The sequence below is a fragment of the Schistocerca serialis genome, chromosome 7, assembly GCF_023864345.2.
Source record: "Schistocerca serialis cubense isolate TAMUIC-IGC-003099 chromosome 7, iqSchSeri2.2, whole genome shotgun sequence".
Taxonomy (NCBI): Eukaryota; Metazoa; Arthropoda; class Insecta; order Orthoptera; family Acrididae; genus Schistocerca; species Schistocerca serialis.
In genome coordinates, this window is record NC_064644.1 from 245,821,267 (window position 1) to 245,848,615 (window position 27,349).

A 27,349-nucleotide genomic window follows, 5' to 3' on the forward strand; every position below is an offset into this window, starting at 1 on the left:
TTTTTGAGGAGGCTCAGGAAACATTATAAAAATTTTAAAGCTACAAAAGACAATCATTCATAACATGTGCACTTCAAAGCCAAGGGCATCGTGTTGACCATTATTTAAAGAACTAAAAATATTAACTGTCCCCTCATTATACATATTTGAGGTGATTCCTTTCCTATGCAGCAGAGCTGATCTATTTTAAAGAAATCATTTTCAACACTTGCACTACACAAGACAAAAAGAAAATGTTATGCTCACTTTACATCACTTAAAATTGTATGCACAGACCCCTTAATATATAGCCATGAAAATTCACAACAAAATAAAAGGGTGTGACATAACAAATATGAAGCTAAATACTTTAAAAAGCAAGTTACATCATTTTCTAATTGAAATAAGCTACTACTCAGTTGAAGATTGCAATGATGAACTGATACTTTGAGCTGGACTCTTAAAATGAAATAAAAAGTTACCTGCTACTTATAGTGGATGCAAATTCTTCAAGAGCTTCAGGGAGAAGCGTGAATAAATTCTTCAATGAGTAATATTTTAAGTTTGACAAATTTTAAATAAGTAAATTCTTCAACAAGTAATACTGTAAGTTTAGCAAAATTTTTAAATAAGTAAACTGTGAGCCTGTCTTGTCTCCTGTACATCACTCTCATGTTTTGAAGTTCTCTATGTTATGAGAAAAGACATTTCACATTTCAAACGAGACAGCTATATTTGTTTTCCTCTGTGGCATTTAACAATTTATCTACACAGCTGAGAAAACAGAAAGTTTATTTTTAAATTTCAAGCTGATTTTGAATCAGCCCAGAAAGAATTAAAACACTCAAGAATTTTATACTGGAGCAATAATGTTGTAAATGTCTTATATGACAAGATTAGAATGAACCCTGCCATTTAATCTGGGGGTATAGCAAATTTTCAATATTTTTAATAGTTTTGGTGCTTTGAAGTATTTTGACAAAACCATGCATATAAACAAGAGATTAGGTTGTTGGAAATACCCCTGGTAAAAATTCAAAGATTGTGGTCAGAGAGCTAAATATGTCCTTCTAATAAGTGGCAGTCACAGATGTGTAATATCAGAAACTGTTCATAAAACCCTGGATAAGAGCTACCAAATTATGATGATGATCCATACTCTGAAAACCTTTTCTTTTTATTTTTCAGGCTGGATTTATATCTGCACTGCCTTACTTATTTGGTTGGATGAGCTGCAGCATATACAGTTTCCTAACACAGTGGTTCATACAAAAGGGCATGCGTAAGATTGTTGCTTTCAAAATATGGGATGCAATAGGTAATTATTATTTTTATACAAAACTGTCTTCTGCTGCTCTTTTATTGTCAAATGGATGAAGCTTCTTTATAATTTCTAACCCTCTCTTATTGACACAAAACTCTAACAGTTCCAGTAAGTATATGAGTAAAGATAAGCAAAAATCTATTCCCCAAATGTAATGCAATTGATGAGTAGAACATTTCTGCATAAAGTATATCCAGAATAAAGTACAATTAAAGAGTATTTCATCCATTGTAAGTGTATAAGCTTCTGCCCCATTCAGTACATTTGATGTATTATGTTTCTGTCTTCATAAAAATTTGCTGAAACCACAAATTACTGTTGCTGATCTGAAATTGTATCAGATAAAATCTACGAACTAAGCAGCCATTTCTAGTAAGAGATTCTGTTTATAGTTTAGAAGATAGCAGAGGTGTTACTTATTACCATAAAAGCAACTGGATCACAGCATCCAGAAGGTAAGACCTATTCATCCAGTGCAGAAAAAAGAATGAGCAAGTGGAAAATTGTTCTTTTATATTGTAAAATATTAAAATAATAATTAACAAGAACTTTATTGCACTCACATATTGCCTTCCACTGCAGCTCATACCCTGTCATCTGCCAAAGCCAAAAAAATGTTTTTATTTGTGTCTATTTGATTATTTTAAAACAACAATGTAGGAAAAGACAGATTGCTACTTACGGTAAAGAAGACACATTAAGTTGCAGACTGGCACAATTAAAGGACACTTATATAAAGCTTTCAGCCAGACACAAACACCATTCACACATACAAGCAAGTGGACCTCATGGACATGATTGCCAACTCCAGCATCTTGAGCCAGAATGCAACCATCACATGGAATGCAAGCATCAATCTGGAGAGAGTGGGAAAGGGGAAGGTATGGTACTGTATTTGTGTAGAGAGAGATGAACACTGTCTGGTGGAGAGTACAGGCATAGTGTCAGGAAGTTGTGGAGAAGGGAGGTGGGGAAAAAAGGAGCATATAAGGAGAGGAGTGGGGAAAGATGGACAGATGTGTTGGCAGAAGGCGGCAAATAAACAGGATGGGAGATGAGAACAGAGAGGAGATAACAGGACATAGAGAGTGGAAACTGTTGGGTGGAGGGTGTGAGGACAGTATGCTACTGTAGCTTGAGAGTGGAATAATTATGGGAACAGGGAATATGTTGTAAGGATAACTCCCAAATGTGCAATTCAGAGAAGCTGTTGGTGGAGGGAAGGATCCAGATGGCTCAGATAGTGAAGCAGCCATTGAAACCAAGTGTGTTATGTTCAGCTACATGTTGTGCCACAGGGTGGTCTACTTTGCTTTTGGCCACAGTTTGGCAGTGGTTGTTCATGCTGGTGGACAGCTGGTTGATAGTCATACCAATGTAAAAAGCTGTGCAATGACATGGCTGCTTTCATATGTGGCCCGGCCCCTGATTGTGTAGGACAAACCTGTGACAGGACTGGAATAGGAAGTGTTGGGTGGATGGATTGGGCATGTTTTATAGCTGAGTCTTCCACAGGGAAAAGATCCTTGTGGCAAGGTGTTGGGATTGGGAGTGGCATGGGGATGGAAAAGGATGTTGTGGAGGTTGGGTGAGCAATGGAACATTGCTTTAGGAGGGATGGGAAATATCTTGGGTAGGATGTCACTCATTCCTGAGTATCATGATAAATAATGAAAGCCCTGGCGAAGGATGTGATTCAGTCGTTCCAGTCCAGGTTGGTACTGGGTGCTGAAGGGACACTCATTTGTGGCTGGTTTTTGGGTGTGGTGGGAGGATTGGGGGTGTGAGGGGAAATGGCACGGGAGATCTGTTTGTGGACTAGGTCTCGGGGATAGTACCTGTCTGTGAAGGCATTGGTGAGACCCTCAGCACACTGAGCAACAGAGCTTTTGTCACTGCAGATAAGCTGTCCCCAGGTGGCCAGGCTGTATGGGAGGGGTTCTTTGGTGTGAAAGGGATTACAGCTGTCAAAATACTTGTACTATTGGTGGTTGGTGGGTTTAATGTGGACAGAGGTGTGGATGGAGCCATCAGAGAGGAAGAGGTCAGCATCTAAGAGGGTGGCATGCTGGGTTGAGGTGGACCACCAGAAGTGGATGGGAGAGAAGGTGAAGAAATGAAGATAGAGTGTCTTGGCCCTCAGTCCAGATCATGAAGATATCATCAATGAATCTGAACCAGAATAGGGGTTAGGTGTTTTGGGAGGCTAGGAAGGTCTCCTCTAGATGACCCACAAGAAGTTAGGCATAGGAGGGTGCCATGCAGATTCCCATGGTTGTTCAGCGGATTTGTTTATATACCTTTCATTCAAAGGAGATGTAGTTGTGGGTTAGGGCAAAGTTAGTAAGGTGTATGAGGAATGAGATAATGGATTTGAGCCTGAAGGATATTGGGAAAGGTAACATTCAATAGTGGTAAGACCATGAGGATGTTGGTGTACAGGAAAGTGGCATCAACAGTGACCAGTAAGGATCCAGTGGGTGGGTAAAGGGGTGGGGATGGTGGAGAGTCGGTGAAGGAAGAGGTTGGTATCTCTGACATGGGAGGCCAGATTGTAGGCAATTGATTCGAGGTGTTGCTCAATGAGGGCCAAAATTATTTCAGTAGGGGCTCAATAACCAGCCACAATAGGGTGTCCAGGATTGTTGGGTTTGTGGATTTTGGGGAGCACATAGAAGGTGGATGTGCAAGGTGTCATAGAGGAGAGGAGGGAAATGTATTCAGGGGAAATGTCCCAAAAAGGACCTAAGGCTTTAAGCAGAGACTGGAGGTTGTGTTGGACTTGTGGGATGGGATAACTCTGGCAGTTTATAGGTGGAGGAGTCAGATAACTGCCAGAGTCCTTCTGACAGGTAGTCGCTGTGATTCATAAAAAGTGTTGGAACCTTAGTTTGCAGATAGGATGATAAAGTCAGGATTTGTTTTGTGGCTGTGTATGGCTGTACCTTCTTCTACTGAAAGTTTGGTGTTCTGAGGAAGGGACCTGGAGGAGGATGGTGAGAATAAGTTAGAGATAAGGAATTCCTGGAAGATGACCAGTGGATGGTTAGCTGGGAGGGAAAGGGGGGAGGGGGTGAGGATGATCACAGTTAAATGGTGGTATGGACTGGAAAAGGCAGGGTTCAATGTCGGAAATAGGGTGGTTTGTTCGAAAGGCGGGAAAAAAGTGCTTTCATTGCAAGGGTTGGGAGAAGGAAAGTAGGTATTTGACAAGTCCAGCACAGTTAAATATGGGTGTAGGGCTACAGGTGAGGCATTTGGATAAGACTGAAACTTCTGTGGAGCTGGGGGGTTTGGTGGAAAGATTAACAACAGTGATACGGGGATGTCTTGGCTATGGATTTGGTGGAGAGCTGGTAGGGAGTTTTGGGGAATGTGCAATTTGAAAAGATCAGCTAGGCTGGGTTTAGCTGCTATGAGGGGTGGATGAGGAGGAACACTGTGGGTATGACAGGGTTTGGAAAGTGGTGCCCCAAGGTGGCTATAGGATGTCAGCACGTTGGATAACTCGTGGAGGTGGTATCTGGAATGCTGCTCTAGGTGCTGGAGAGCAAGGAATTCAATTTCAGTGATGTGATGCATGGGATTGTAGAGTAGTAGTAGTAGTATCTTGTGGAGGGAACAGAGGCGATTCTGGGTTGCCTGTGCCATGTAGATGTGTTTTTACAGTACCAGATTGTTGATGGCAAGGGACTGTCAGAATATGAGAAGGTGTAGGTTATTGTGAAAGAAGGGGTGGGATCGAGAAAAGGAATCCTTATGGTTAGGCCATTTGGGGGGAATTCCATGGTTTAGGCAGCCTGTTGTTGTTCTTGTCCCTGCACCCTCCACCAGACAGTGTTAGTCTTTCCCACACACTTACACTACTATCACTTCACCTTCAGTGCCCCCCTCCAGATTGTTGCTTGCATCCCATGTGATAGCCGCATTCCGGCCAGCAATGCTGGAGTTGCCAGGAATGTGTGCGTGAGGTGTGCTTACTTCTGTGTATGAGTGACATGTATCTCTCTTTTACTGATAAAGGCTGCGGCGAAAAGCTTTATGTAAGTTTAACTTCTCATGGTTGGGATTCAGAGTCATATAATACTTCTTAAACGACATTATAGTCACCGTTGAATGTATGAAATATTTATTATTACGATTGCAATTTCGTCCTTAATGTCTTCCAATTGTATCTGTCTGCAACTTAATGTGTTTTCCTTATGGTAAGTAGCAATCTGTCTTTCCCTACATTGTTGATATTCCTACCTGGAGTTTCCATGGTTTGATTACTTTAAAATTTTTTGCCTACTAAGTAGATCCGAATAAACAGAACTTATGAGCATTTTACAAAGAAAATTGCACTGTTCTCACCATTCATTTTCTGAAAATTCTGCTTATGAGAGTAATCTCTAGTTGATCATTAATAAAAATATAAGTGAAGTTAAATGTCTGAAAGAACTCATGTTCCCCATTTCTTTTTTTAACAGCCTGTATTGGACCTGCACTTTGCCTGTTGGGAGTGACACTTCTCGGATGTGATGTGACAGGAATTGTTGCGATGTTTGTCCTCACAATGGTTACACGGTGTGCAATTTATGGAGGTTCATACCTAAACCATATTGATATGTTTCCTCACGCTGCTGGAACTGCAGCAGGAATTGCACAGACATTCATCACTGTCCCAGGAATTATAACACCACTTGTTACAAGTGCATTCATTTCTGGACAGGTATGTTACCTTAAATGGAAGACTTCCACTAATATTAACATGACAGGTACTAAAATTCGACAACTATGACAGTATTTCAATTTTCTGCATTTATGCCTTTAGATAAGAATTCTTGTTTGAATAGTAATCTGTTGCACTAGTGTGTAATGATATGTGTTCTTGTACTTTACTAGTACCATTTATGTCTACCTTTGATACACGTTTATGTATCTGGAAACAAGAGGAACAGCTATTAATAATATTTCACTGCTTTAAATTTCTTCCAGTAATCAGAATTTTCATAACTCGCTGTAAAAACGATATATTACTGAATGACTGAAAACACACACACACACACACACACACACACACACACACACACACACACACACACACCACACACACACACACACACAGAAAGAGAGATAGAGAGAGAGAGATATATGAAAGACATGGACTATGGACACCATATGCTCTCTATGCCATTGGTGAAAATTTGCCTAGTATCCATATGGCATCCCTGACAGTTGAAGTTGACTTTGCCCAGCTGCTTTGCGCTTTTATTATGACCAATCACATAATGCGATTTTCTTATGCTCCTTTATCACCACAGTGTTGCTACAGTTTAGGCAGCTATTGCTTTCAGGTAGCATTCTCCATATCACAGTAAAAGATGGCAACAATCCAACTGTCTGTCAGAGATCTTCTTTTGCTGTATGGAGTAAAGTAATCACAACAAAATGGTGTGTGTATATGTGCAGCAGAGGAGTGGGGAGTGAATAGAAGAGATATAGAGAAGCACAAAACAAAGGAAGGACACAGAATGAGACAAATGAATGAGATAAGGAGATGTAGGATAAGGACTAGCAGAGTGTAAAGGAGATTGGAGGATGTTCTAGATGGACCATTTGTATCTGTGCAGTTCAGGGGATGGTGACTGGTGGGAGACGATTAATGTGGTGTAGAAGCTGAAGTGACAGATTAAGTCACTGGTACAAAATGTTCAATTTCAACCTGAAGATTGCATGAAAATAAACAAAAGCAAAATGCAAACTGAAATAGGACATTTTTGCACAACTAAAGATCATGGACAATCCATAATGATGAACATGTCTAGTTTTGATCAAATCACTGCTGTTGCAGTGTGCTGCACATTCATTACCCAAATAGGTAGCCACAGTTTAGTGCTGGCCATATAACCACAAAGGATGATGCACAGCAGCCACAGTACAGCTGCTTGATGACATAACTGTTTTCACATGTAGCCCTAACTCTGATTATATAGGAAAGTAATGTGAAGGATTAGCAGCAGGAGGTAGTGGGTGGAGGAACAGCATAAAAATTGTATCTGAGACGTCTACCAAGGAATGTCATATGAGGTGTTGGGCTGGAAGTGCAGGTTGGGCAAATGATAGAAGACAAATTTAGAAGGAGAAATCATTATTTTGAGTAAGATATGCATCATATCAAATGGCACACACTCCACTGCTCAAGTCAACACTGCCTTATGCCAGCCTATACGAGGTGCGGCTAGAAAAAAACCGGACTGATGCTGGAAAAAACATTTATTTACAATTATTTACAATTTCATGTTATCTCCTTCAATGTACTCTCCTCCTCGGTCTCTACACCGCTCCATACGAATTTTCCACTGTTCATAGCAATGCTGCAGATCATTTTCGGTAAGTCCATACATTACTTCCGTCGCTTTTTCTTTTACTGCTTCAACAGTCTCAAATCTAGTTCCTTTCAAAGCTGACTTGACTTTAGGGAAAAGAAAAAAGTCACAGGGGGCCAAATCAGGTGAGTAGGGTGGATGATCTAAGATGGGAATGTTGTGTTTTGTCAAAAATGTCTTCACTGACAATGCACTGTGAGCTGGGGCATTGTCTTGGTGAAGGATCCATGACTTTTTTCTCCACAAATCGTTCCGTTTTCTCCGTACTCGCTCACGTAGGGTAGCCAGGACGCTAATGTAGTAATGCTGATTCACTGTTTGTCCCTCTGGTACCCAATCAATGTGCACAATCCCTTTGATGTCAAAAAAACAATCATCATTGCCTTGAATTTCGATTTTGACATTCGTGCTTTTTTTTGTCATGGAGAACCAGGAGTTTTCCAATGCATCGATTGGCGTTTGGTTTCGGGATCGTAAGTAAAAAACCACGATTCATCGCAAGTAATAACATTTTGTAAGAAGGTGGGATCACTTTCAATGTTTTCCAGGATGTCAGAACAAATCATTCTTCAGCGTTCCTTCTGTTCAATTGTGAGACACTTTGGAACCATTTTTGAACACACTTTGTTCATGTTGAAACTTTCATGAAGAATCTGCCTAACACTTTCCTTGTCAACTCCTGTTAACTCAGACACTGCTCTGATTGTTAAACGGCGATCTTGTCGAACAAGTTTACCAATTTTTTCAATGTTTGCATCAGTTTTTGCTGACAATGGTCTGCCAGTGCGAGTGTCATCACTGGTGTCTTCGCGGCCATCTTTAAATCGTTTAAACCACTCAAACACTTGTGTTCGCGATAAACAATCATCGCCGTACACTTGTTGTAACATTACAAACGTTTCACTTGCAGATTTTCCTAGTCTGAAACAAAATTTGATGTTAACACGCTGTTCTTTCTGTACACTCAACATTTTCCGACGCACAGACAAAACGTCAACTACTTAAAACAGACGCCACGGGCAGACTGAGTGTAGGAGGCAGATGAAACTCGAGCAGTAGGCGGAGCGAGAGTCACGTGACAGGCCACGTGACTTTCAGCCTTATTGCATTCGTTTTATTGTTTCACCAGTACTAGTCCGGTTTTTTTCTAGCCACACCTCGTATGTCAGAGTCTGGCGCGATCCCACCAAAGAGCATGCCCAATGATCAGTGTCATTTGAGTAGTGGCACCATATAGGTTGATAGTAGTTTTATACCAGCTACTTGGTTTCAATGATAATGTTGGGTGGTGCCATTACTCTCTGTTCTCCTCCGAGCAGAAACTGATGGGGGAAAAGATGCAGGTGGTACTTGGTCTGGATGAGCTATCATCAGTGAAGGCAGTGGGTTGATATACATGGGTGTTGCTTTGGATTGCTAACACAGGATAAGATCCAATGGGAAATGCCTGAGACACCATGGGACTTGAGATTCTGCCAGGAATGGGAAGCAGATACATGCCGGCCAGGGTGGTGAAGGTTAAGCTGATTCCATTGCCACTGCAGAAGTCTGTGGGTGGAAGCCACGGTATACAACATGGACCAATGGTGGGCAGAGATAATTCTGTATCCAGGTTGAGTGGCACCTGAACTGCCACACCCACACTGTAGTGCTCACTCAGAAGGCAGAGGGCTGGGCACTAGTCACAGTATATTCAAAATGGTGTGATGAGGATGACCAAAAAACCACTCTAACTGCCTGCTGCCCTCAGCTGTGGTCGTCCTGTAAATAGCTAGAAACCTACAGAAAGCATTAGATGTGTTGTTTTACATCATTTCCTTGTGCAGCTGGGTTTTAAACATGGGGATCTCTCTGCGTGATTGTTGGAGGCCAGGTGAAAAGGTGTGGTGTGACTGTGTTGAAACCTATTACAGGTGGAAAAGCTTTTCTGGTAAGATGTAAACACCATCCCATCATGAGAAATCAAAATGCATGAGCCTGTGTACTGTGGCCAGGGGTGTGGACTGTTTACTATGGGGAATAGGTGTTAGCATGTCTTCATGAGTGAGCCTATCCAGCTCTGTTTCAGTGTTGCCAAGCACAATGGGTGGTCTTTGAAAAAAGGATGGGCTGCAATCACTTTAAGCTTTAAAATAGTTGTTGTTTGGGTGTGCATATCACATGGAGTCTTTAATGCACTGCAAAGCCCTTCAGACTGCACAGTATGCAAAAGTGTGGGAATAGCCTATCCCAGAAACATTGTCCACTTTGGTCTCAGCTGCTACCCGAAAATTTACTGGCCAAGTGACTCAATTATAAGTATTAAAACAGCAGACTTTCCTAGCAAAGGCAAGTGATGATATCAACAAGCTCAAAGATTTGTCTCACCTGCCTGCAACTCATAAACTTAAGTAGACTGATTTAAAAATGACACAGAAGTACCAGTGTCAAAAAGTAATCCAAGAGGGTGTTTGTCAATGACTGTGTCCATGTACATAAAATAAAGAAAAGGCAATAACTCACCTATAGCTGACTGGCACATGATGCATGGAAGCACACAACAGAAAACAGCATTTACACTAGCTTTTGGGCTCTTGCTCTTTCTCTAGTTAAAGTACACACATTCATGCACACAATCATGCAGACACCCACACACATACGTCCATGGCAAGAGATGTGTCCAATTACATTTTTCTGGGCTACATCTCTAGAACTGGCAATTCTACAGATTGCTCACTCACTTGGGGAGTAGGAGGGAGGGATGGTGGAAGAGCATACACATGCAGCACAAGTTTCTGGCTTTGTGTATCTTACTTCTAGCATCTTGAAATACAGTTGGTTTGAAGAGAGCTCTGATGCAATAAACTCAAAATCAGTATGCTACATCTCAATCTTCCAGTGTAGTGTTCATAAAAAAATTACCATCTTTTTATCAGCAAAAGTTGATAGCCACATGTAACATGTACAGTGCAGAACTAACATCAAATACTGCCAGTTTGACAAACACTGTGTTGTGTTTTGGACAGTGGAGAGAGATACAGACGCTATCTTACTATGTCTTTTATATTCCATCATAGTGGGAAATGTGCCAGTTCATTTGAAATATATTTATACTGTGTATGTGTGTATTGTTCCTCATAACAGCTTAATTCATCTTCACCTAAAAGAATTTGACCATTCAAAAACACCTTGAAGTCACTGAAGTAATGGAAAACCGCCAACTCTTTTCTTCTTTATACAGCAAAATATTCAGCAGTGGAGTAAAGTACTATATGTGATTATGGGTGTATCTGCCATTCCATACTTAGCCTATCTGTTATTTGGGACAGTTGAGGAGCAGGAAACACGATGGATGAACAAAAGGAAGGAAAAGGATGTGCCGAAGGTCTAACAAGTGCTGCAGGTGAGTCACTAAAACATACTCACTTCTTCCTTGTATAACAAATTCTTTGTACATTCGAGTATGCTTTATGACGACAGCATCAACATGAAGTTTCCATGAGACAGACAGGCCGCAGAGGCAGCAACTTACAGAATGATACTACACTTTGCTCACATAAGAATTGTGAAGATAAGATTACAAAAATAAATTCACACACAGAAGCATTCAAACAATCATTCTTCCTGTGCTCTATATGTGAATGGAACACAAAGAAACCCAAATAACTGGTACAATGGGACACACCCTCTGTCTTGCACCCCACAGTGGTTTGCAGAGTATGGATGTATATCTAGATGTAGATGATTTTATTCTGTGATGCAGAAATTACTGAGTTCTTCAAATATTTTTCATTCTACTGTCAGTTTCATTGGTATTGCTACAAATTTGTGTACAGAAAACTGTTCACATCCCAGTAGATTTATTGATATAATGTCAAGCTATTACAAAGTGAAGGTAAAATGAGAAGTTAAGAAGCACTTTCAGCTTAACACTGAAGAAAAGGAGGAACACTCATAGTAATATGGTATACAAAGGAAAATTTCTTCAGAAATTAAAGATGAGGAAGATAGAAATCAAAACAAAAGGAGCATGATTGATTAGAGCATTTGCAAAATATGATTACAGACTGAACAATGTTAAAACTGAGTTGAATGACACTTACAGAATAAAGTGTCATATATGACTTTTTTATGCCTTCTATTTTATTATTTCTTGCGACTTCTTATCTCCTGAATAAGTACCTCTGAATTTTCTTTAAAAAATTAGTTTACTAATACTTACATGCTACTAACTTCATGCTTATCAAATACAAAGTCCTTTTTATTGAATTTTAGATAACTATCTGGTCAACAGAATTGCACTAACATAGAAAAAATCTTGAAATAGTGAAATTAAACTTGAAGTCAATGGAAGCTAAAAATTAAGTAAGAACTAACAGTAAAAGGTAATAATCAGTAAAATGTACAAAGCTTTGTTGAACCCTTTTTCACACTGTATTTGGATAACACACATTATATAAACATTACATCTTTCTAAAAAGGATATTTGATTACAAAAGCCTCAATTCAATAATTATTTATTTTGTCATATTAGCTACAATGCTACATTGTTTCTAGGAAGCTGTTACTTTTATCTGTTTTTATTGATGTTTTGAATGTTACTGAAGCTCTGGAAATCCAACCAAAAAATGTTGTAAATGGTTCTCAACCTCACACACTGTGCAAATACCCTGATATTTGTATGAAGGAAGAAGTAAAAGAAATGATTTCTCCTAGTGCTGAGTTGTTGAACTGCAGACACACACACAAATAACTACAGCTTGTAACTGTCTTGTTCACTCTTTCTTTGTACCTATCACTAAGTGACTCCTTCCATTTACTGTATTCCAGTCAGGACTTCTCTTTATTGTGTTAATGTTCCCTATATTCATTTAGGACTTCAGTCATTATTTCTGCTGTGCTATATAGATTGTTATATTGATCACATCCATTTTGGGATAAGGAATGAGTTCCAGCATATATTGACAGAGAAACATTAGCAATACAAATGATCCTGAATGACACTTTTATTTTATTTCTGCTTATAAATGCTACAAAATAACACTATCTACAATTAGGGACAACTTGTAGCTAAGTAATAATATTATTATTTTTTAAACTACTGATTTTCCATTAAACTAGTATTATTGCTTGCTGACCATTAATAAGAGCACACTCACAACTTGTCAGTGGTAACATTCACCCTTGAGTAGGAGCAAGTCAAGGACATGTGGCTCAAGTTTAAAAGAATCTTTGACCAAGCACTGGATAGACATATATCTTTTGTGACAGGAGGCTCTCTATGATACAGTCTCTGTGAAGAAATTTCTAAAGAAACAGTAACTGCTGCATAAAAGATATAAAACAAATCAAAGGGCTGTAGATAGATAGATGCTGAATGAAATGCATTTGGTTGCCAAAAGAGCACTGCAGGAAGTCTTCATTGATTACCAGAGCAGAATCTTATTGAAACATTTGGCTCAGTTTTGCAGTCACTGAAATAAAATCTTATACCCTCTCAACTCATGAAGTTTCAGTTCGTTTCTTTCTGCCCTTCTAGGTGCTTCACATTTTTTGTCAGGTAGTATAACATGCTAAGGATGCCTAGAATTTCAATAACAACTATAAAATATATACAATGGAAAATCCAGGATGGAATGCAACAATATTATGAAAAGGAAAGTTGCTACTCGCCATGTAGTGAATGCTGAGTCACAGATAGACACAATAAAAAGACTGTAACAAACAAAGCTTTTGGCCAGCAATGCCTTCATCAAAAATAGATGATAGGGGTGCACGTGTGCCCACACACACACACACACCACACACACACACACACACACACACACACACACACACACACACACACACATATAATTTTTATATGCACTACATATGTACTCTGTAAAACACAGTAAAGTCAGGTGTTGATCCAGCAGGTCATGATCCCCTGCACAAAGCAAGACCAAATTTAAATAAATTATTATGATCATATGATAATGTTGCATATATTTATTTTATGAAAAGGAAAGTTACTACTCACCGTTTAGAAGCGATGCTGAGTCACAGATAGGCACAACAAAAAGACTGTCAAAATAAAGCTTTCAGCCAGCAAGACCTTCATCAAAAATAGACAACAGCACACACACACACACACACACACACACACACACACACACACACACACACACAGTGTGAGCTGCATGTGCGTGTGCCTGTGTGGGTGTGTATGTGTGGGTTGTCATATATCTTTGATGAAAGTCTTGTTGGCTGAAAGCTTTATTTGTGACAGTCTTTTTGAAGTGCCTATCTGCGACTCAGCATCTCTGCTATGTGGAGAGTAGCAACTTTCCTTTTCATAATATAAATATATGCAACATTTTCATATGATCATAATAATTTATTTAAATTTGGTTTTGCTTCGTGCAGGGGATCATGACCTGCTGGATCAGCACCTGACTTCACGGTGTGTTACAGAGTACATAGCTGGTGTATATAAAAGGTTTCAAACTACCTGTGAAAAACTCCTGCATGTAGTCCATTGCTTTCATCTACAACTACTGTGAAGTAATATTTTTCATTGTAATAGCAGATCCACTTGCACATTTAAGCATGATACCTGTTGATTGATGATCTGTACATCCACAAATTGGCATTGTTAACACAAACTCTACACAATTTTCTTCAATAATTTATAAAAGTATGGATTTTTCACTTCTGCAAAAGACAATGGAAACACAAAACACATGCATGGCAAGATACCAATTAAAATAAGATAATTCTAGAGTTGCTTTAGTATATGTACCTCATATTTAAGCAAAACATTAATGAAACTTGTTTTTGACTACTTTTACAAGGGTTGGAACTTTAATAGTGACAACTACTTATTTACAGCTCATACAAAATAGATAATGTTTCAAAGTTTTACTGACCTTCAAAGTAGTCACCAGCATTGTGTATAACCTGTTGCCAGCAATGTGAAAGTTGTAGGATACTCTTAGCAGTGCCAGTTGTGTTGAAAGTTCATTTTTGGAACACAACCTTCGACCAGCTCAGAGACAGAAGTGATCACACTTTCTGCAGGACCTGACCATCATTTTGTAGGACAATGCTCAAGCGCGTACAGTGCAAGCTGTTACTGATTTGTAATTCTTCAAGCTTTCCCTGTGAGGCATTGTCATGTTGATTAATCAGGTTTCTGCTGGTTATTCACATGTTTCCTGCACGATATTTCAACTGCGTGACTCACAGTCTTCTTCAGGTGCTGTCTGATACTGATTCCAGTGTGGAATGAGTTCTGTATTTACGCCTACGTTGTGCTAGGCGTGCCCACTGTGGACCGTGCCGTGTCTGGTACTCTGTCCTTGGTGTGTGCCAACCAATAACAACGGCTGTAGCATTTTCTTCTAGTCGCGGCTGTTCCGAACGCTGTGCGCATGCTTTGTGGTTATTATCCATTGTCAATATAGCTGAATTAAGTTCTGAATGGCGTCCAAGCTGTGCTAGACATTTATCTTCTGATTGTCATCATTTGAGTCCTTCTGTGAATTAGGACGTTCTGTTACCATGCCGTGCCGTGTTAGACAAGCTTTGACAAAGGAAGGGCAGACTGCTCAATTCTCTCTGTTTCCTGCTGCAACACCGAGAAGAGGACGTGGTTCCAGTATTTGCTAGAATCAAACATCACCTCAATTCTAGAGTGGCCAACAGAATTAAACATCGAGCATGCTTAGCATTGGTCAGGGAGAGAGTACATGACATGCGCCACCGACTTGATGTGATATCCAGAGTTGCTGGCTCTACACATTTTTATAGCAAATTCTCTAACCAGACAAGACTGGGATCGAGTTGACGGCACCTCCTGGTCCCTAGCTGAGTGCATGAGGAAGAAATTGGCATCCTGTCAACAAGCCAAGTCTGAACGTCTTAACCACAAAGTGCAGCTGAACGATGATGCTCACAATGTTGTCAACCTGGACGCGACCACCTTGAAAGTATTGGGCAAGGATCTCAATTTTGCAGTTACCCCCAGAAATATTCCAGTTGTGGCCTTTGTCAGTGCAGTAGGGCAGGTGGCCCTAAAACTTCCTGCCAGTGAGGCTGAAGAAGTCCAACGAGAGACACGTAGGATGCTCACTAAAACCGAGCTGCCCAAATCAAACATCTCCGGTGACAAGAGGTTGGCTCTCAAACAACTCCGGGAAGATGACAACATTGTGGTGTTACCAGCAGATAAGGGGAATGCAACCAATATCCCACAGAAGGCAGATTATGATAGCAAGGTGCAACAACTTTAGACAACCTGGCATACAGACCAACAGAAAGCGACCCCACAGACAAAGTGGATAAGAAGACCAGGGCTCTTCTAAAGGAAACCGGCCTTCCAGAAAAGACCATTGAGCAGCTAAGGGTTAAAGCACCAGTGCCACCCTGATTTTATGGCTTGCCTAAGTTGCGCAAGGAAGGGGTTCCTCTATGTCCAATAGTCAACAATATTGGCACGACCACCTGCCTCGCTGCTCAACACCTTAAGAAGATTCTCTCACCATGAGTGGGGAAGTGTGCCCATCACATTCACAACTCAGAGAATTTCCTACAACGCCTCAGGCAGCTACAGATCTTGGACTGTGACACAATGGTCAGTTTCAAGGTGGTCTCCCTGTGCACCCACGTACCACTGAATGATTCACTTGAGCTCAATGGAGAAAAGTTCAACAGTGCGCTCCTGGACTTATTCAGATACATACTGACTTTGATGTACTTCCTGTATGGGGGTCAATTCTACAAGCAAATGGAAGGGGTAGCAATGGGCAACCCACTCTCACCAGTGGTGACCAATCTCTTTATGAATGATTTGGAGAAGACGCACATACATTGGCCCCAGATCAACCGAAATGCTTTTTTAGATATGTGGATGACACCTTTGTCATATGACCCCACGGGAGGGAAAGGCTTGATGTTTTCTTGGACCACTTAAACTCATGCCACCCTAACATTAAATTCACCATGGAACTGGAGAAGTAAGGACTGCTCCCTTTCCTAGATGTACTTGTTAGGAGGAAGGGAGATGTTACCTTCAGTCATGGTGTGTACTGCAAACCCACTCACACCAACTTGTACCTGCAGGCCAGCAGTTGCCACCACCTGGCACAGAAAAACGGTGTACTCATAACACTGGTTCACAGGGCTAGAACTCTATCAGATTCGGATAATTTGGCAACAGTGTTCTACAAAAATGAGTACTCTTCTTGAAATCTTCAAAAGGTGCTGTGCCCTGTTTCCCCATGAGAGATTCCTGAAGAGATACAGGAAGAAATGGTGTGTTCCATCCACCCACCAAGATTAAGGCTCTGCTAGGGAGTGGGAAGGATGACCTGCACCTACAGAAACTGGGTGTTTACCACATACCATGTGAATGTGGTATGGCATACATTGGCCAGACAACCAGGACAATTAACAACAGGTGCAAAGAGCACCAAAGCTACAAAATACTGAGACAGGCAACCAAGTCATCAATTGCCGAACATTGTTTAGAACTCAATCATTCTATGAAGTACAGTGATGCAAAGATTTTAACACAAACATTGAGATACTGGGACAGTGTCATCAAAGAATCTAATGAGATTAAGGTTGCAGAGAATCTCATTAACCGGGACACCAGTTTCCAGCTGAGCTCGGCTTGGAACTCAGCACTTGATGTTCTGAAGACGCAACGTAGACAACACCCAGACCCTACGGGGCACAAGCATAAGGATGGAATTAGAGATGACAGCCCAATACATGCAACCAAGGACATACGTGAAATGGCACCTCAGACAACAGACAAAGTATCTGAGGACGCACTTCCGAGTCTCGAGCAACGATCTGAACACAATCGTCCTGAAAATAATGCTGCAGCCACTCCTGGGGGGCGAAAACTTCGGACGAAATGCCTAACACAAGACAGAATGGTAACAGAACGTCCTAATTCACAGAAGGACTCAAATGATGACAATCGGAAGATAAAATGTCTAGCACAGCTTGGACGCCATTCAGAACTTAATTCAGCTATATTGACAATGGATAATAACCATAAAGTACGCACACAGCATTCGGAACGGCTGCAGCTAGAAGAAAATGCTACAGCCATTGCTATTGGACGGTGCTCACCACACACAGAGTGCCAGACGCAGCGTAGGCATAAATACCGGACTCGTTCCACACTGGAATCGGTATCAGACGGAACCTGAAGAAGACTGTGACTCATGCATTTGAAATATCGTGCAGGAAAGACACGAATAATTGGCAGAAACTCAATTAATCAACATGTTACTGATTTGTTTGACTGATGGGGCTGCTAAGTGCTATACCACCTGCTGCACTCCCCTGACTTAAGCCCTTGTAACTTCAATTTGATTTCTAAACTGAAGGAAACACTTCACGGCACTCACTTCAGAGCTCCTACAGTTTTGTCAGGCAACAGATCGTGCTGCTTTAACTGTCAACACAACTGGCACTGCTAAGAGTATCCTATGACTTCCACATTGCTGACAATGTGTAATACACAATGCTGGTGACTACTCTGAAGGTCAGTAAAATTTTGAAACACGTATCTATTTTGTAAGAGCTGTAAATAAATAGTTGCCACTATTAAAGGTTCAACCCTCGTATTTCTTGTTTCTGGGTGTTGTAGTAATTTGAATTATAACTTTCAATTGCTTCTTGTTTATCCTCCTTAGTGCCCTGTGAATAAATCAGTTTGTGTGTGTGTGGGGGGGGGGGGGGGGTGTATTTAAGTGATATTAATTGAGAAGTCATCTGTACGTGTATTTCGCAGAGAATCAATTTAGTTCTATAGCTTAAAAAAAAAGTATTTCAGCTGTGTGCCAATTCAAACACAGGTTTGTATAAATTCTTGAACACAGTTTTTGTAACTGTGGATATGTCGGTTATTGAATGCTGGAAAGATATTTAGACATTTAAATCTAAGCGTGAATTCATATTCAGATGAGTCCGTAATTAATGCTACTGTCAAACTATATTAAGTAGAGTATGTTTTGTTTCAGCTACTAAATAAATCCACCTGTAAAAGACAGACCCTACATTTTGGTACCTCTGTAAAAAAAAAAAAGTATAAATTACAAATGACAATAATGACCATAATTAAATCAACAATTCTTTTCAGGTATGTTCCAGGAGACAGTATGCAGCACAACATGTGAAGAATAACAGAAGATGAAAATTCTGACAACAGTATTTATGACTTGAAGACTGCTCAAATTCATTGTAGAATCTGTCCAACTTAGAGTGAAAATAGGCCTCACTACTGTTGGAAGTAAATTACTTCTACCTGAGAGGGAAAGTATTAATAGGCTAATTAAATCACGAAGCAAAATAACAGACAAAAAGTGGAAATTTTCCATATGATTGATAACTGTATCAAACAGTAGGAGCACATGACCATGACAGTCAGGGTGCCAGAAATAGGAATCTCACAGTTTTTAGTGAACATAAGAGAAATGGTCATGGCATGAAGCCAGTGAAACAGATGGAAGGCAAGAGGAAATAATACAATAGTGGAAATGAAAGTGGCCACAGAATGGAATAACATGAAATGAAAAGGGAGTTATAGGCGAGAGCTAGGGAAGTTAAATGTAGTATGTAAACACGATTGTAACAGACATAGGGAAAGAAGTGTGCAATTGCCTGAAGGCAATATATTATTTCTGCTGTCACATGCAATAGCAGAAGAGGACGTACAAGATAGACCACAATATTACTCATACTTCTAAATGAGTAATAATGAACAGAATATGTGTTATGAACACATATAAATAATTGTAATGTATGTAACAACACACAGTTCAATCTACATCGGTGTGTACTTTGAAATCAACTCATAAATAGTCTGTTCTTTATATCACTTATATAAATACTACAAGAAATATCTATTTTTTCCAGTGCAAATCTGTATATTTGAACTATGTTATGGAATAAATAAAATAATGTTTAAATTTAAAATCATATATTTTCATTTGTATTATTATAACCGACCAGCACTGGATTCCAGACATAATATTTACCTGTTGTTGGTTTTGATGTAGATTCTTCGTTATGCACCATTTCACCAGTGCTATGTATCCTTTCAAATTTTCAGTACATATCTATATTTTTGTCAAAGAATATGTCTAATGTTTGATTTCAGTATCAGTTCATTTGCAATAAATCATGAAACATTAAAAAGTATACTCCAAAACGTCTTCAGAGATTTCAAAGCTATAAAAATTAAAAAATTAACAATGCCCTCTGGAGCAAAAACAACTGTTAACATGATATTGAGAGATACTACTACAAAAATGTTAATAAATATGTAGCACTTTAACCTGCAATCATCTGGCAAAAACCACACACGATAAATAAAACTGACATGGAAAAAAATAATTATAATTTTCAAACAAAATCCTTTAAATCTCTTCGGTAAAATTATATGTCATGCAATACAATATTCACCATTTAGCAGACAGGCCATACTTGACTGACTGTACTAGAGTTGGTAATACAGCACCCAGCAGTTCTCTTCTTAGAACTGAAGTATTATGCAATATTAATCAAAATTAAGGACACACATTTAATAATCAACTACTATGACAACTGGTACAAATGCAATCCAGCGAAATACTGTATATTTACATTTTACATTTAGAGTTTGTTTATGTCTTATTGAATTGCCTATGCACACCAGTCAGAAATGTCGGTAAATATATGTGATGTACTTAAGACACGTCTAATGCAGTTCTGTAAAACGATTTCCTTATTAATTATTACCTTGGCTCTCAAGCTTAACAACATAACTCCAAAATATACACTTCCTAAATAGTCTACTTGCTCACAAAGCTAAATTCACACTTAACTTGAGTCAATCTGCAGTATGCAATACTGTCGTTAAAAATGTAAGAATAGCAATGTTATTTGAATTGACAACAGGAAAAAAAGGAAAAACATAGAGAACAGTAAGTCACATGTATTTTTCCTCTCATTGATACATAGCTCCCATTGAACTAAACTTTTAACTCAATATTGACAATAGTTTTACAACAAATTATGTAAAATCCTACCTAAACTTCAAAACAAATGCTCATAAACAGTCACATAATAACATTCCATGGGTGTATTGGCAGTCCATAATGTCCAATGGGCACAATATTTCAGCAATCAGACATCTCTGACTGTCTGATCAACAAATATGCAGGGAGAAACTGAAGAATCACTGTCACAGAACAATTAATTACAATATTTCAGTGATCAGACTTCCCTGGCTGTTCAATCTACAAATCAGCCTTCCTTACTTAAACAATGGAAACTCCACATAGGAATATCAACAATGCAGGAAAAGATAGACTGCTACTTACTGTAAAGAAGACACGTTGGGTTGCAGACAGGTACAATTAAGATACACTTAGACACAGGTTTCAGCCACAGCCTTCAGCAGCAAAACAGAAACGTAGAAACACGCACCATTCATACACACAGGCAAGCACACCTCACACACACATGACCGCTAACTCCAGTAGAACAAGTGCAGTGTCAGGAGGACTTGGAGCAGGTAAGTGGGGAAAAAAAAGGAGAGGAGTAGAGGAAGGTGTGTGGGTGAATTGGCACAGGGCAGCAAACAAAGAGGCTGGGAGCTGAGAATGGGGAGGAGGTGGTAGGACAGACGGGGTGGAAACTGTTTGGTGAAGGGTGTGGGGACAATTTGTTACTTTAGGTTGAGTCAGGGATAATTAAGGGAGTGGAGAATGTGTTGCAAGGTTAACTCCCATCTGTGCAGTTAAGAAAAGCTGTTGGTGGAGGGGAGCATCCAGATGCCTTGGGTAGTGAAACAACCACTGAAATCATACGTGTTATGCTCACCTACATGTTGTGCGACTGGGTGGTTAGTTTGCTCTTTGTCACAGTATGGCAGTGGCCATTCATCCTGGTGGACAGCTGGTTGGTAGTCACATCAATATCAAAAGCTGTGCAATAGTTGCAGCAGAGCTTGTAAATGACATAGCTTCTTTGACAGGTGGTGCAACCCCAAGAACCAGCCACAAAGGAGTGCCTCCTTTAATCACCCAGTACCACCCTGAACTGGAACAACTGAACCACATCCTTCACCAGGGCTTTGATTACCTATCATCAAGCCCTGAAATGAGGGATATCGCACCCGAGGTGCTTCCCACCTCTCCTAAAGTTATGTTCCATTGCCCATCCAACCTCCAAAACATCCTCATCCATCCCTATGCCATTCCCAACCCCAATATCTCTCCACAAGGATCCTGTCCCTGTGGAAGACCCAGGTGCAACACCTGCCCAATCTACCCAACCAGCATTTCCTATTCCAGTCCTGTGACATGTTTATCCATCCTATCAGAGGCTGGGCCACCTGTGAAAGCAGTCACATCATTTACCAGCTCTGCTGCAACTATTGCACAGCTTTTTATATTGGTATGACAGCCAACCAGCTGTCCACTGGAATGAACAGCCACACCAAACTGTGGCCAAGAGGAAAGTGGACCACCCTGTACCACAACATACAGCTGAGCATAACATGTTTGATTTCAATGGCTGCTGACTACCTGAGCCATCTGGATCCTCCACTCCACCACCAGCTTTTCTGAACTGCGCAGATGGGAGTTATCCCTACAACACATTCTCCACCCATGTAATTACCCAGGCCTCAACCTACGCTAACATATTGTCCCCACACACCCACCTAACGTTTCCACCCACTCTGTCCTATCATCTCCCCATTCTCATCTCCCAACCTCTTTTGATTGCTGTCCTCTGCCAACACACCTGCCCATCTTTCCCTGCTCCTCTCCTTTTTTCCCCATTTCCCTGCCCCACAACTTCCTGAAGCTGCACCTGTTGGCATTCTAGTCCCTGCACACTTTGCCAGACAGTGCTTCTCTGTCCCCCATCTGTACACTATTATCCCTTCCCCTTCCCCAACCCCTCCAGATTGCTGCTTCCATCACATATGATAGTTGCATTCTGGCCTGAGCTGCTAGAGTTGGCAGTCATGTGAGCATGAAATGTGGTTGCTTATGTGCATGAATGGTCCATGTTTCTCTGTTTTTCTTTTGCTGATGAAGGCTGTGGCCGAAAGCTTTGTGTAAGTGTATTTTAATTTGCCCATCTGCAACTTAACATGTCTTCTTTACTGTAAGTAGTAGTTTGTCTTTTCCTACAATGATTTACTTAAAACACACTTAATTTTTTTGAAGTACAGTTCATTTATACGCTGTTAATGGGAGATGGAGCAATAAGTGTTACTTCAAAGGGAAATAACAAGAGAGAGAGAGAGGAGGTACTTTTTCTTAGGCTTGTGTTGATGGTCAACACAAAATAATTCTGATACATCTCTGTCTATAAGTTGAACAGTGAAACTAATCCATCATAAATATGCAGTTACAGGCATGATTATTTTCTCTCTATCTCAACACCACGACACCATCACACCATGGCTGGATTTAGCTCACAGTGGTCAAATGGCACTGGTGCTATGTACCACATGTTCATAAAACATAAAAATACACTACTGGAAATGGAAAAAAGAACACATTGACACCGGTGTGTCAGACCCACCATACTTGCTCCGGACACTGCGAGAGGGCTGTACAAGCAATGATCACACGCACGGCACAGCGGACACACCAGGAACCGCGGTGTTGGCCGTCGAATGGCGCTAGCTGCGCAGCATTAGTGCACCGCCGCCGTCAGTGTCAGCCGGTTTGCCGTGGCATACGGAGCTCCATCGCAGTCTTTAACACTGGTAGCATGCCGCGACAGCGTGGACGTGAACCGTATGTGCAGTTGACGGACTTTGAGCGAGGGCGTATAGTGGGCATGCGGGAGGCCGGGTGGACGTACCGCCGAATTGCTCAACACGTGGGGCATGAGGTCTCCACAGTACATCGATGTTGTCGCCAGTGGTCGGCGGAAGGTGCACGTGCCCGTCGACCTGGGACTGGACCGCAGCGACGCACAGATGCACGCCAAGACCGTAGGATCCTACGCAGTGCCATAGGGGACCGCACCGCCACTTCCCAGCAAATTAGGGACACTGTTGCTCCTGGGGTATCGGCGAGGACCATTCGCAACCGTCTCCATGAAGCTGGGCTACGGTCCCGCACACCGTTAGGCCATCTTCCGCTCACACCCCAACATCGTGCAGCCCGCCTCCAGTGGTGTCGCGACAGGCGTGAATGGAGGGACGAATGGAGACGTGTCGTCTTCAGCGATGAGAGTCGCTTCTGCCTTGGTGCCAATGATGGTCGTATGCATGTTTGGCGCCGTGCAGGTGAGCGCTACAATCAGGACTGCATACGACCGAGGCACACAGGGCCAACACCCGGCATCATGGTGTGGGGAGCGATCTCCTACACTGGCCGTACACCACTGGTGATCGTCGAGGGGACACTGAATAGTGCACGGTACATCCAAACCGTCATCGAACCCATCGTTCTACCATTCCTAGACCGGCAAGGGAACTTGCTGTTCCAACAGGACAATGCACGTCCGCATGTATCCCGTGCCACCCAACGTGCTCTAGAAGGTGTAAGTCAACTACACTGGCCAGCAAGATCTCCGGATCTGTCCCCCATTGAGCATGTTTGGGACTGGATGAAGCGTCGTCTCACGCGGTCTGCACGTCCAGCACGAACGCTGGTCCAACTGAGGCGCCAGGTGGAAATGGCATGGCAAGCCGTTCCACAGGACTACATCCAGCATCTCTACGATCGTCTCCATGGGAGAATAGCAGCCTGCATTGCTGCGAAAGGTGGATATACACTGTACTAGTGCCGACATTGTGCATGCTCTGTTGCCTGTGTCTATGTGCCTGTGGTTCTGTCAGTGTGATCATGTGATGTATCTGACCCCAGGAATGTGTCAATAAAGTTTCCCCTTCCTGGGACAATGAATTCACGGTGTTCTTATTTCAATTTCCAGGAGTGTATAAGAGGCCCTAAGTACCGCAACATTTAATTTAAAACTAAAAATACAAAGTTAATAGCTGTATTATCATCATTCTTGTGTGATGAAAAAATCTGTATGAAAGCTTGTAAAAACACTTGAAAAGAAAAGAATTTTGTTTAGGTTGGTTGGTTTTTTGGGGGAAGAGACCAAACAGCGAGGTCATCGGTCTCATCAAATTAGGGAAGGACAGGGAAGGAAGTCGGCCGTGTCCTTTCAGAGGAACCATCCCAGCATTTGCCTGGAGTGATTTAGGGAAATCACGGAAAACCTAAATCAGGATGGCCGGACACGGGATTGAACCATCGTCCTCCCGAATGCGAGTCCAGTGTGCTAACCACTGCGCCACCTCGTTCGGTAATTTTGTTTAGAAGACAGTCCCTAAGTAAGTTGCCCCCTCAAACAAAAAAGGTAAATCACAAAGCCTGCCTCACAACCAGAAGCTGCAGTGCCTCATAGACATATGCAGGGGCATCTGTTTTTGCAGACATCTAGCCCTTGATCCACAGCCAAATTGCCAACTGTAAGCTACATGTTAGCAAATCCGACAAACCGCACTGCAGCTGGCTGAAGTTGCTGCCACTCTCTCAGTATTTACAGTGGTCTTTTGTATGTGCTATACATTCAGCCTTCTCAGTTAATGAGAGCGTTTTGCTGGTTCTGAAACTATACCAAGTAGTTACAAGTTCTAGTACCAATTGGTTTTTATCTCTTCAATTCCTCATCGTGGAATAGCTCCTATCAGGTTTTACAAAAATATTACAGGAAAACCTAACCCTGAAATTTTCAGTTACATTTCAGACATTGAAGTTGGGATGCCAATCAATATGAAATTCTGCAACTATTTTTTAGTAGATAGTCAATATGTATCAAAATTCTGCCACACTGGATCCTGATGTTGTATCTGTATTTTCAAGAATACTGGATGTCACTCCTTACTTAGTTTGAAATCTGTATCACAACTGACGTCACCACCTCCATCTAGATAGAAAGAACAAGGCAAAGGCGCAAAAAAGTATATTTTATAATGGGATAAAACTGTATAACAAATTACCACAGGAAATTAAAGAAATAAATGAGCCCCTCAGTTTCAGACAAAAGATTAAAACCTTCTTAGTAAGTAAAAGTTGTTATACTGTAAAAGAATATTTAACATAAATGTAGATTATTAGCAACATATGACATTATCACCAAAATATAATGTAATTATAAATGTGTGTCTGACTAGTTACAAAAACTACACAAAATATGAGAAATCTGTTTTAATGTAAATGTAAATGTGTGCTCATGTACTATAAACTGACGACATCCGTACAATATACATTGTTCCATGGATGAATAAATAAATAAATAAATAAATAAATGAAAAACTCCATTCCAGTGGATTTTGAGTTTGCAGTTGTCAAGCATTACACTGTATTCTGGACTGTAAAAGTAATTCCATGAGCAAGAAAGTAGTCTGTTACTACCATTTACACCTGACCTGAAATTTAAATCTTAAGTTTCTTCTTAATGTTTATATACTACACGATACAATCTGAAAGGATGTATGATGAAATATAATTTAGCATCATTGTCCAGCTGTACAAATGAGAAGAATATAAAGTCATCTACACACTGTAACGTATCTGTTCTTTTCCCTCATACTCTTTCTTGAACACTGTTGTATTGGGAGTTTGAGAAATCCATGTAGCCCTGTTGTTGTTGTACAACTGGGCACAGATACATTTTGTTTTATTGCTATCCCTACTTTGAAGCTGATAAAAAGCATTGTTGTCAGTAGTGCACTGTTTTGGTAGTCAAGCCATGGCTGACGTTAGCACTCACAGTTACACTGTTGAAAAGTGATCACTAGCAATCATGTGGGTGCACAAACAACAGGTCAAACAATAACAGAATCTTGACATGTCTTTAGATTGCTTTAGCAAGGTTGCACCTGTTGAAACAACTCTGCTTCATTGGGAGGCATATGCTCTACCATCGACTAAACCAGGCTGTGATACTGGCAAAAGCATCTAACCCAAAAAAAAAAGCAGCAGAACCAAGTTCCACACCTGAAGATATTCAAGATACAACAAGAAGAACTGGGCACTGGAAACCAGAAGCAGTACCTACAGGAGACCCACTAAGGACATCAGCAGATCCAGTCTCAAAAGTATCACCAAGGGCATCTAATTTTACATGTATCAGTGAACACCAACAATCAGCAACTACTACCCCAGCAACGGGAGGAAGTTCAGCAACTCCAGTGAGAAGAAATGTAAGGCGACTATGTCATCTATAAGATTTTTTATTCCCAAAAAGCCTCAAGACCAAATTAGAATAACTAGTGCACCTATCAACACCACCTCCAGTAGCAGTCCTTGCAGTAAAGACAGAAACCACCTCAATATCGACCACACAAGTAAAACGACCAGAGAGATGGAGAACAGCCCTTTTCACCATCAGGACATTTTCTTACAACCAATGGAAAAAACCAGCTCACGCTTCTAGATGAGAATGAAGATATCTCACACAATTTAAATTCATGAAAAAAGGTAAGTGGTCAACCAAGTACAATCAGAACAAACCTAAAATATTACCAGGTCACTCTTCTTCATCAGAATATACAGTCACTTAGGAGTAAAGTAAGAGAGCTTGAAATCTTGCTATCAAGTGAACTCAGATATGTTAATATACTGTGCTTAACTGAACACTGGCTGAAAGAAAATGAGTTAAAGAC

General features: G+C 40.8%; 1 protein-coding gene across 1 annotated transcript in view; it reads left to right on the forward strand.

Annotated features, from left to right (window-relative positions):
- LOC126412990 (sialin-like) overlaps window positions 1-26,911 on the forward strand; it is a 59,043-nt gene extending 32,132 nt beyond the window's left edge. The window contains exons 7-9 of the mRNA XM_050082882.1: window positions 1,168-1,297; window positions 5,773-6,014; window positions 26,543-26,911. Coding sequence (XP_049938839.1) covers window positions 1,168-1,297; window positions 5,773-6,014; window positions 26,543-26,911 — 741 coding nt within the window. The remainder of the gene's footprint in view (window positions 1-1,167; window positions 1,298-5,772; window positions 6,015-26,542) is intronic.
- The last annotated feature ends 438 nt before the right edge of the window (window positions 26,912-27,349 follow it).